The following is a 12511-nucleotide window of genomic DNA, read 5'->3' on the forward strand; positions in this document are numbered from 1 at the left end:
CTTCATAATTAACCTCAGTGTGTGAAGAGGACTCTCCATTTAATAATAGCTGTAATAAAATGTTCTGGCCAACGGTGTTAAACGCTGCACTTGGGTCTAGCAGGGAAGATTTCAACTTTTCAATATGAATGAAGGCTGAAAACTGATTAGATTAATGTCTGATGATCTTTTCTGTGCTTCTTCAAGTTTGTAACACCGAACATATTAAAGGATGATATAAGGTTCACAGGAAGAGTTTAATTAGACACACGTTTACTATTTTCTTTATACTCTTTCTTTCTTGACATGTTTAATATGCTTACTATCAGAGGAGAAAATGACCCTTGTGTAGTTTAAAAACTTTTTATTTAATCAAACTGTAATGTTGTTGAACTCTGACGGACGTGTCTTTTAATCTTGTCAACAAATCCTTAATCACCTAAATCCGTCATTTATCATCTAGTAAAATGTTCCCTCTGCTTCTGTTGCACATCTCCCCCCGACACTCTCTGCTTCACCAGCCCTGTGCAGGTGGTCCAACCCCTGCCTGCCTCCTTAAACTGGGGTGTTTAAATCTCTTTACCTCTGTTGTGAACTTCACACAAAGTTTGTGGTAACAAAATCAAAACTGACGAGGATCTCGTTTGAAAAAAACCCCACACACAGTCACGAGACAAAATAAAAACAGACTACTCAAAGCAAAAGCAGAGCCCTCACAGCTGGTAGTACAAAAACACAGTGACAACATGCGTATTGGATACCCTCAGTGCCAGAAGCAAAAATATGAAAATGGTGGGATCACCAAGAATATCCTAAAAGTGGCATTGAGGTGGGTGTTACAGTGAAAAAAACAAAAAGCAGCCAAATTTTCATCTGAAAATGTTGAATTTTAGTAAAAACAATGCTCTGTAGTTTGATACTGTCGTTACAGACAAAGCAGATGTTTAAAGCCTTTGAACGCTCATTTGAAATGCACTCATTCTCCTTATCAGCTGGAAACATTAAAGCCGTAAAATGACTTTTTCGAACGGATAAAAACTATTGAACAGCAGCAATGATGAGCCTGTACCAGAATTTGAATGTACATGTGTTGAAGGTGCGGGTCTTGCTGAATTATTAAACATACTTTCTTTAATTTTTCGAGCCACAAAAACAACAACTTTTAATTTTCTTCTGCTTGAGTCTCGGCCTCGGGTAGCTCTACTTATCATTGCTCAGTCAGTTGTCTGTTTGTGCTACTTTTTCAAGGAGTAGTGGATTATTGGTTATTATTATTGGTTATTATTGGGTGACTTTATGTGTTTAGCTACTTAAGTGGAAGTACTGTGGATAGTTTTACCTTACATACATAGATCTACCAGTGCAGCTTCTGAGGTAACTGTTTACAAAATGTTATAATCTATCCACAAGTTCTTTGCAATTTTACATTGATAAACATTATCCTTAACACATTTGGCCCACGTAAAGTGCTATGGCCATCACACGGTCATTTAGAATTGTTTAAATAACTCGGGTCTTAAGTCCTTCCATCAAACAGAAAATAAAAAAAAAAAGTCGCATGGTTCACTTTATATTTCTAACATTTTGTGATATAAAGTCGTTCATAACAAACTGAAAGGCCGGGAGTTTAAAATGCAAACCGATGGAAGCAGAAGTAGAAGACTGTAATGTCACAGAGCACACGGTGTCTATTATTGTGTAGACAATTATAAATAAGAGCTTAATAAAGATGCTTAATTTCTTAAGAAATAAACAGGTGGAGTGATCTTTATCAAAAGTGGATGTTGCATCTGTGGCTAAACCCCTGTACCCAAAAAAACTTTAAAAATCTACTGTGTGTGAGGCTGTGTAAGTAAAGCTTGCCCTTCACACCCACGTGTAATAAACCATTTGTTGGGGGTTGTGGATTTGACACCTCAGCATTGTGAAAGTGGGGAAACATGTTGCTGGCTGTGCATAAGATTCCTCCTTACAACTTAGAATCTCAGTTCTAAATGAAATTCAGATGTTTTTTTTAAGTATGGCTAATGTATTATTTGACTTCTAAGGCACACACACACGAACAACAACAACACCAACACAGAGAAGAAGAAGAGGGGGTCGTTTTACTACACATCATAAAAACACAATCATTCATCTTCCAACTGTATCTTTCTGTTCTGTCTTTAGAATCATTGGTTGTTTACTGAGCCGTACTTTGGGAGTCATACTGTTGTGATACTGGGGAGAAAAGGGTAAGGTTTGATAGACTAAACCCTTACACACATAACTTGAAAAACCTAAAGAGTGTGTGAGACTGCCAGCTGTGTTGTTCAGCAATAAACTCATCTACAAATGTGTTAGTAAAGAGTGACTTGTACTTCTGTCCCATTAAGCAGTGGTTTAACAAATTTCACTGCAAACTATAAAAGGAATCTGGATTTATATAGAACATAGTAGTGATGGATTAAATGCAGGAAACACTAGTATAAGGTGTCTATGGAACAAATCTCCTTCAGCGTTCAAAATGACCAAAGTGAGGCCTACAGGCGTTTCTCTCAGTTGGTTGTGTTCAGGGAAAAAGCAGCTAAATACACTGAGACTGCTCCACATTGTTAGTGAGTTAACTCTGGATATCTGTAGGTTTTGTCAAACTTGGAGTGAACAAAAGCAGAAAAACAGTAAAAGATGCAGACAGTGAAAGTCTGGTTTATTTCATGAACACAATGAAACATTTTACAGTCCACAGAGCAAAGTAGCATACATGATAAATAGATACACATAACACGGTCAGTGAGAAGTAAAACTCGTCGTCTTACCACATGTTATATTCTGTAAACTTAAAATAAACCACAGAAATTAGAGTTTAGTGTTTTAAAGTCATTATTAAAAACAAGAGTCAACATTACTGAAGTGACACTTTAACGATGCTTCATATCACCGTGTTTATGATGATAAAACATGTTCTCTCATTAGTAGTTGTCTGCGCTGTCACATGCCATGAAAATGTCCTGAGCCTGGGTTCCTCTTCAATTATCATTGATCATTAATAGGACGCACAAAAGATTTGTTGCATTATCCCCATAAACAACACGCTTTTATAGAAATCAGTGTGACACAAATATTTAGATTCTTGCTTCACAATGTGCACGAACTCAAATCTTTAGCTTCATATTTATAAAGTATCGCAAAGAAATGTATACTTGTATACATTTATACATTTATAGTTGTGTGAGCTACACATCTTGTAAAAAACTGATTGGTAATGCGTTTGAGAAAAGCTCCTGCTGTGAGGGCACACACACACACACACACACACACACACACACACACACACACACACACACACACACACGCGCACTCACAGAGAGAGAGAGAGAGGGGGGGATCATTAATACAAAGGATTGAAGCCGTTTTTGGATTTTCACTTGTTGGCTTTAATATGAACAGTCACATAAAATTCATTCCAGTTTTTTTTTGCCTTTGCTTCAATTAAGATGTTTCTTTAAATCTACAACAGCTTCCTTTTCAAAAAAGTTTACTGACATAGTAAGGAAGTAGCTAGGGACCTCAGTAAGTATGAGCAACAATAGCTTAGGGACAGTTTCTACAATAAAGAGGATTTCATCATCTGCTGTTCGTCAAAAAGTGCCGTATTAAAAACAATTCAGCAGACCCTCAGAGTGCGGATACAAACTGTTTTCAGCTGTAGAGGTAGAGGTACGCTTCATGTACTTATCAACATACAGTTTAGCGGAGTGGATTAGAGTGCATTGGTGCTTGGGCCTCTTTTATTTAGCACGGCTATACCATTGTGAATTTAGCTATACGAATATGCTCAAGAGTCTATCATATGTTTGACATGCAACTAAAAATTCGAAAATATATATTTTTTTAAATCAGTAACTTTTCAAATTTAGAGGAAATGTTTTCGGACAACATGTGTGTCACGTTTTAAACAGGTTTTGAATAATTAGCACTGACATACAGACATTTATGCCCTGGGTATAACAGACATGCTTACCTTGTGAAAGGCCCTCGGATTTCTTGGAGCAGAGAAACACTCTGTATTGTTGCTTTTCTCTATTGTATAAGCAGCGCCCGAGTGTCAGAAACGCTCTGTGCGGGTAGCAAAGTCGGCTCCAACGCACATTCAAGTGAAAAAATAAAAAGTTAAAACGATATACCTTGCGGCAGTTGTGAAGTGATGAGAAAAATACGGTGTGTCTGATGGGGTGTTTTTATATAGGTGGGGCTACTTTCAGTTGACCTCTGAGATGTAGAGATATAAGAGTATGCTGTAAGGAAGAAAGGTGGAAAGCCTTTGGAGACTCTGTTGGACATGGTTTCTGCTGGCCTCTGACATGATAAGACTAGTTGCATGAAAGCCATTAACTGTTTGTGAATATACACCTTTGGGCTGGGATGCTCTTGATAAGGGGCATCTTTTGTTTGCTTCATACCTTTTTACAGACTTTTGGGAGCCTAACTGTTACAGAGTGTGGGAATATGACTGTTGCAGCATGTGGGAATATGTGTTTTTTAGAAGTATCACAGCTTATTTCTAAAAGAAATGCATGTTGTTTGCGGTGCTCTATTTAAAACTATTGGCCTGTGAAACTTTTAGAAAAGTGAAATGCCCCTAAAGTAGTTAAATCATCTATGTGTAATCAGCGAGTCTAACTGTTGCAGACTAGTAGATAATTATAAGACTAGTTGCATTAAAGCCACATTGAGGTTGATACAGCGCTATTGTGAATATGTACTTTTAGAAGTATCACAGTTTATTTCTAAAGGGATACATGTTGTTTGTGGTGCTCTATTTAAAAAACTACTAGCCTGTGAAGCTATTAAAAAAGTGCAAATCTTCCTAAACTAGCTAAATTAAATCCTGTGTGGGAATACACGGTTTTTAGAAGTATCACTGTTTATTTCTAAAGGGATTTATTGGGATTTACTGTTATTTGCTCCTAAATAGCACTGAAGAAAATGCAAAAGGCTCCTAACTAGTTAAAATACCCATAAAGTAGTTAAATTAAATCACCTATGTCTAAATAACAGAACTCTGAGACCTATACAATCCTTTAAAAGAGTTTAATTAAAACACATAATGGTTTCATTAAATAATACTCTATTAAACACATGTGAACTCATATGACCCCTGGACACACACGCACATGCAAAAAGTCCGTTCTCGCGCACGTGCACACGCACATGGACGCGGCGGGGGATAGGGGAGGGGGGAAAATGCCCTCGGGGTGTGGGGGGGGGCAATAATAGGTACAGGTATATTACTACTTTTGACGTTGCGTGATGAACTCTGTATTCCTCGTCCAGACGTCAACGCAAAAAAGGAGTTTTAAAAAATCTCAGTGTTCGGTGATTCGAAACGCCGTTTACGTGGACGAAACAGCTGCGTTTTCAAAAATACCCGTGTAGGTGCGGACGTAGTGTAAAAGAGTTAGTAGTTTATTTTCTTACTACCTGTAATTTATTGCAGATCACTTGCATTTGCTTAATATTTTTCTAAATGTTTGAGGTGTGATATAAACCGCAATGGAGCAAAATATGGGTGTGTGTGGTTGGAGGATGTGTTCGTGCGTGCGTCAAAGGTCAGGGAGTAAAAGTGTGTTTTAAAGGAGGTTTAAAAGCAGCGAGTGAAGGAGCCTGTCGAGGTAAATCGTTCCATAACTGATCAAATTCAGTTGGTGGACCTCTGTGTGAAATCAAGCATCTGGTTCACAGAGAGGATAACCCTCACATGGGCTGTACAACATTATATAGGGAGACAAAAACAGAGATTATCGTAGCCATCGCTCTCTCGCATGGACGTGGCAGTCTTGCTGTCTGCTGCGAATCCTCCCCGTACCTCCGTGACCTCGTCTGGTATCTGCTCCCTCCTCTGTAAGAGACAGTGAAGGAAAACACATCTCTGCCTAGTCTTGAAAATCTAATCTTATCATCCATTGTTCTTCTAGGGCCTCTTCTTCTTGTGGCCTCAGCTAACTGCTAATATTTAAATGGCTAACATTAACATGTGTGCCAGCCAAGTTCACATTTATGATGAACTATGATTAATTAACTGATGTTGAAACTGGAGCTTTACTGACCTCTGAAATTCCTCCTAAAGTGTTATTCAGTGTTGTGACAGTCAGCTGCTTCAGCTGCTGCTGGGATGGGCTGTGGCAAAGAGAACAGAGAAAATCCAAATCAGAGTTTTTCTCTGAATTAAAAGGAAACAACAATATATTCTACATGGTGAAACTGATGGTTTCTGGTGTTTGGGTCTGTTTTTCTGTATTCATGCAGATAAAGTGCAAACTCAGATGAATTATACCATCAAATGTTAAAGGAAAATATCAGGATGAGTGTCTGTGAGCTGAGAAGGACGTGAAGCGAGCAGTTTATCCCAGAGCTGAAGCTGCTCTGTGTGCAGAGATTAGCTCAGATTCCTGCTGTGATTGATCAACAGTCACAGAAATGTAGACTTGTAGTTATTACTGCAGTATGGTCACAGCAGATACTGATAAACATGTATTATGAGGATGGATGATCAAGTTTCTCACTCTTTCCTTTAAATCTCAGTTTTTTTCTTCTTCACAGTTTATCTGTTAATTTATTAATGAATAACACTGAAAGAGTTTCTCTTATATTTCCCCTTGAACATCAGCTTATTAGGGCGGCATTAGGAAATAGCCCCCCTCCAAAGAATGAATAAATGAATGATGATAATAATAAAATGATTCAAAAGCAGAGCTCAGAGTGGTAGAATGGTCAAACATGGATCCACGGGTGGTTCAACTGCATTTGGTGACGTGACTAAAGCAAATCTTTCAAATAATCCCACCATCAACGGGATGTTGTCTCCTTTACTACGGTTACTTTACTTGGTCACCGTGTGAATTTCTTTGAAATGAACCAAATTCTTTTATTTGTTGGTTGTTGCATATTTAACCTCTACAGTCAGGAAAGGAGGAGATGAGGCCTCAACAATGTTGGGTTGTAGCTGTGGTTCAGGTTAGAGTGAGTGTCCATGGAATAAATGTAAGTCAGTGAACTGGAAACATGACTGTGTTCAAACTTTGTTTTCCTTTTTATAATGAGTCTAATCAAAGGTGGACAGAAGTATCTCCACTTTGACTTTTCTGTGTCACCATCAGAGCTTCTGCACAGTGTGGAGAAAGATCCAGAAGCAGAGCTGGACTGCAGACAGCCAGTCAGAGCAGCTGTGTACAAAGTAAGACTGAACATCTGTCTGCTGATGGACTCATTTCTGAAAACTGGACTTCTTGTGTTGTTCAAACATTGAAGAGTTTTCTTTCTCTTTAGTCTCATTGTTTTTCTTTCTTTCAGCAGATGTTGGTCTGCAGGAGGTTTTAGATGAACATAAGATCAGTCTGAGGAGGAGATGTGAACGTGTGACTGAAGGAAGTGATGAAACAGGAAGTAGAACCCTCCTCAACACCATCTACACTGAGCTCTACATCACAGAGGGACAGAGTGAAGAGGTTCATACCCAACATGAGGTGAGGCAGCTGGAGACAGCTTCCAAGATGGACGCCCTCCATGACGCTCCAATCAGGTGCCAGGACATCTTTAAAGCCTTACCTGACCAACAGAGACCCATCAGAGTGGTTCTGACCAACGGCGTGGCTGGTGTTGGAAAAACCTTCTCAGTGCAGAAGTTCACTCTGGACTGGGCAGAGGGCTTGGAGAACCAACATGTCAGTGTGGTGGTTCTGCTTTCATTCAGGGAGCTGAACCTGATCAGAGATGAGCAGTACAGTCTTCTGGAGCTGCTCCATGTTTTCCATCCAACATTACAGAAGGTCACAGCAGAGAAGCTGGCTGCCTCTCTGCTTTTGTTCATCTTTGACGGCCTGGATGAAAGCAGACTTTCATTGGATTTGACCAACAGGAAGCTGCTGTCTGATGTCACACAGAAGTCATCAGTCAGCCAACTGCTGACAAACCTCATCCAGGGGAATCTGCTTCCCTCGGCTCTCGTCTGGATAACTTCCCGACCCGCAGCAGCCAATCAGATCCCTCCTACATGTGTTGACAGGCTAACAGAAGTACGAGGCTTCACTGACGCCCAGAAGGAGGAGTACTTCAGGAGGAGATTCAGTGATGAAGAGCTGTCCAGCAGAATCATCTCCCACATGAAGACATCCAGGAGCCTCCACATCATGTGTAGTATCCCAGTCTTCTGCTGGATCACTGCTACAGTTCTGGAGCACATGTTGACTACAGAGCAGAGAGGAGAGCTGCCCAAGACCCTGACTGACATGTACTCACACTTCCTGCTGGTTCAGACAAAGAAGAAGAAGAACAAGTACCATGAGGGACGTGAGACGAGTCCACAGGAGCTGATGGAGGCTGACAGGGAAGTTCTTCTGAAGCTGGGGAGGCTGGCGTTTGAACATCTGGAGAAAGGAAACATCATGTTCTACCAAGAAGACCTGGAGCAGTGTGGTCTGGATGTGACAGAGGCCTCGGTGTACTCAGGAGTTTGTACAGAGATCTTCAAAAGAGAGTGTGTGATCTTCCAGAAACCAGTCTACTGCTTTGTTCATCTGAGCATTCAGGAGTTTCTGGCTGCTGTCTACATGTTCCACTGTCACACCAACAGGAAGACAGAGGTGCTGAAGAACTTTTTGGGGAAAAAATACAACGAGTCCTCTCTGGATGATTTCCTTAAACGAGCCATGGAGAAATCCCTCCAGAGTAAAAATGGCCACCTGGACCTGTTTGTTCGCTTCCTTCATGGCCTCTGTCTGGAGTCCAACCAGAGACTCTTAGTAGGTCTGCTGGGTCAGACAGAGATCAGTCCAGGAACCATCCAGAGAGTCATCAACAACCTGAAGTGGATGAACAGTGATACAATCTCTCCTGACAGAAGCATCAACATCTTCCACTGTCTGATGGAGATGAACCACCTCTCAGTACATCAGGAGATCCAAGAGTTCCTGAAGTCAGAGAACAGATCAGAGAAGGAACTCTCTGACATCCAGTGCTCAGCTCTGGCCTTCATGCTGCAGATGTCAGAGGAGGTTCTGGATGAGTTTGACCTGCTGAAGTACAACACATCATGGCAGGGACGACTGAGACTGATTCCAGCTGTGAGGAACTGCAGAAAGGCTCGGTGAGTCCAGATGTGATCATTAACATCATTGATCAGTGTAGGTTAGTAGTTTAATTTTGAAAATAAAATCAGATTGTAACCACAAAGTGTTTGTGTCCGTACGCTGCAACCTTCCACACCATTCCTTTATTGTACAGACTCAGCAGCAGCTCCATGGATCCCAAATCCAAGAGTGGAGAACAGATTTGAAGTGTGTCACATCCATGCAGTCACAGCTGTTTCCACCATGTTTCCACTGATATTAATCCTGTTCAATGACACGTTTCATATCAGTGAATATGTTCTTTAGGACATCCACTGACATGTTTAAGTGTCCTGCTGGAAATCACTCAAATCATCCATGAAATCCATGAAAAATCATTTTAGTGTTTCTAACTTCACCCTCTGTCCTCTCTCTCTCTCCATCCTCCTCACTACTTCTAATAATTGGCGTTTTAATATGCACATTGATGATGACTCTGACCTCTTTGCCAGAGGTTTTCTTAGCATCATGGACTCTTTTCACTTCACACAGCATGTATCTGGCCCCACCCACACCAAAGGGCACACTCTGGACCTTGTTTTTACTATTGGCTTAACCATCGACTGTATTAGTTCTGAGGATATTTTTATTTCGGACAATTATTGTATTATATTTCATTTGTCTTTTTATTTGCCTCATCCTGAGCATCGTGCTTTTAGCTCGCGCGTCTTAGATTCTTCTACTGCTGCTAAATTTTCTGACGTTTTTAATTTGGTTCTGCCTGCTTCTAATGATGTTGATTTATTAACAAATCTTTTTTAATAATTACTGTCTTTCTATTATCGATAATATTTGCCTTATTAAAACTAGACTAGCCCCTGTTACAAAACCCTCGCCCTGGATAAACGACAGCATTCGCTGTTTAAAGCATGTCTGTCGTAAAGCTGAGCATTTGTGGAGAAAGACTCGTTTACAGGTTCATCTCTTTCATTTAAAAGACCTTTTAGTTTCCTTTAATGCTTCAATTCGTGATGCAAGGGCTGCTTATTTTTCAAACCTAGTCTCTAGGAGCAGAGGTAACTCTGATAAGGTTTTATTTGACACTATTAGGGATGTAGTTGCTCCGGCTTCTGCTGCTGTCCCAATTTCTTCAAATGATGACTGTGAAATTGTTCTTTCCTTCATTGTTCAAAAGATTAGCAATGTAAGGAGCAACATCTCTCCCTCCATGTACCATTTGCCTGTTCCGATTTTACTTAAGCCTGTCATATTTGAAAGATTTTCACCAGTGTCTTTACCTGAGTTATTGAAGCTGGTTACTTCAATGAGATCATCCTCTTGCCCCCTTGATATTTTATCTGGGTCTTTGTTTAAAAATGTTTTTGAGTCTATTGGTCCTAGTGTTCTTAAAATTATTAATGCATCTCTACTCTCTGGTCAGGTCCCTGGTTACTGTAAAAGTGCTGTCATTCACCCGCTTTTAAAAAACCCTAAACTTGATCCTTCTTTGCTTTCCAGTTACAGACCCATCTCAAAATTGCCTTTTATTGCCAAGATTTTAGAAAAGGTTGTGGCCAAGCAACTCACAGTTGTTCTAGATAAACATAACATTCTTGATAAATTTCAATCTGGCTTTCGGAAGACTCACTATACTGAAATTGCACTTCTTAGAGCGTCTAATGATATTTTGATGAATTATGATGCTGGTGAGTGCACTGTTTTGATGTTGCTGGATCTGACCTCTGCTTTTGACACTGTTGATCATCTTATTTTGTTAGATAGATTAAACCACTGGGTGGATGTATCGGGTACCGCATTGTAATGGTTTAAATCCTATTTGTCAAATCGATCTTTCTCTGTGGCTACCTCCAAGTTCAGATCCTCCATCAGCTCTCTTGCCTATGGGGTGTCTCAGGGCTCTGTCTTGGGACCGTTATTGTTTTTGTTGTATTTACTCCCTCTTCTGCAACTTCTTAGCTCTTACTCTGATATTTCATATCATTGTTATGCAGATGATTGTTGGGTCTGTGTTTCCACAAGCCCCGCTAATTCTAGAGACTTATTCATCATGAAGAAAACAAGACAGTCGATCGATCAATTATTTGCGCAAGGGAGGCCTCGTCTGTGTCCACCAAGAAAATGACCCCCAGATCTGACCTCCTCCTGCTACCTTTTATTGAGAGACAGTTCACACAAAACACGTCAGAACAAAGCCACGCCCACATGGTCCTAAGACAAGGCATTTGTATGTATATATGTGAACTTCTGTAAGAGTGTGTGTGTGTGTGTGTGTGTGTGTGTGTGTGTGTGTGTGTGTGTGTGTGTGTGATCCTGCTGATCGAAGGGTAAAAGCACAGGAGGAACATCCTTGGTCATAAAGAGTTTAGTCTCCCCCACACCCTAGATGGTTCACCCTAGATAACACAGTGAAGCCATACAAAGGGGAGGAATCAAACAGACATTCACAAGGGTGTTCCTGTGATAAAAACACTACCGCCCCCCTCCCAGAATCTTAAGAATCTGGGGAGGTGAGGACAGAAATAATTCCTTAAAATTATGTACAAATGGTAAGCATAAAAATAACAAACATTTAACAATTAACCTTAACAATGATATTCAGCTATATATCTGTTTTAAGCCAACTGATGTTTCTAAGCTCCAAATCTTGCAGTCCTGCTTAGATTCCGTTAGAGATTGGATGGCTGGTAATTACCTTCAACTAAATGCTGATAAAACAGAAGTCATTGTCTTTGTTCCCCTTGTGGTTCAAAATCTAGGCCCTCTTGCTTCTTATATTAAATCCTCCATTAGGAACCTTGGTGTCACTCTTGATCCAGCTCTGACGCTGGACACACACGTTAAATCCTTGGTTCGCTCTTGTTTTTATCATTTAAGAACTATCGCTAAGCTGAGTCCCATTGTGTCACGTTCCGAATTGGAAATGATTATTTTTTTCTATTTTTTTTTCTTTATCTTTTGTTTCATCTCGCTTAGACTATTGTAATTCCTTATTTACTTGCTTAAGTACTGCCTCCCTGGAACGACTGCAGGGTGTTCAAAATTTCTGTTGCTAGGCTTCTGATAAAGCATCACAAATACTCCCCTGCTGATTCAACTGCATTGGCTCCCTGTCAAGTTCAGGGTCCAATTTAAGATCATAATCATGACTTATAGGGCCCTGCACGGTGTAGCTCCAACTTACATAAGTGATCTTCTTCTTCCTTATCACATTTACAAACCAATCAAAGACAAACTGATCCATGTCAGGTTATAACAATATTCAAAGTGAATACAGGCTGCTGCTGGACACAGACAGGTAACATCATTTTGACTTGCTGTCACCTGGATCTGGACTCATAAACACTGAAGCCCTGAACAGGAATACAAATCATTTTCTGCCAACTAGCGACACACCAGCAGATAATGGCTCAGAAAGCTAAAATGAG

The 12511-nt window shown here is 40.2% G+C and overlaps 1 protein-coding gene across 1 annotated transcript in view; it reads left to right on the forward strand.

The window, feature by feature from the left end:
• The window catches only part of LOC308403394 (NACHT, LRR and PYD domains-containing protein 12-like), a 1254170-nt gene that overhangs the window by 696176 nt on the left and 545483 nt on the right, over window positions 1–12511 (forward strand). The window contains exon 6 of the mRNA XM_080892754.1: window positions 7315–9103. Within this exon, the coding sequence (XP_080748880.1) occupies window positions 7315–9103 (1789 nt within the window). The remainder of the gene's footprint in view (window positions 1–7314; window positions 9104–12511) is intronic.

This window comes from Rhamphochromis sp. 'chilingali' (genome assembly GCF_963969265.1).
Source record: "Rhamphochromis sp. 'chilingali' genome assembly, chromosome: 1".
Classification (NCBI taxonomy): domain Eukaryota; kingdom Metazoa; phylum Chordata; class Actinopteri; order Cichliformes; family Cichlidae; genus Rhamphochromis; species Rhamphochromis sp. 'chilingali'.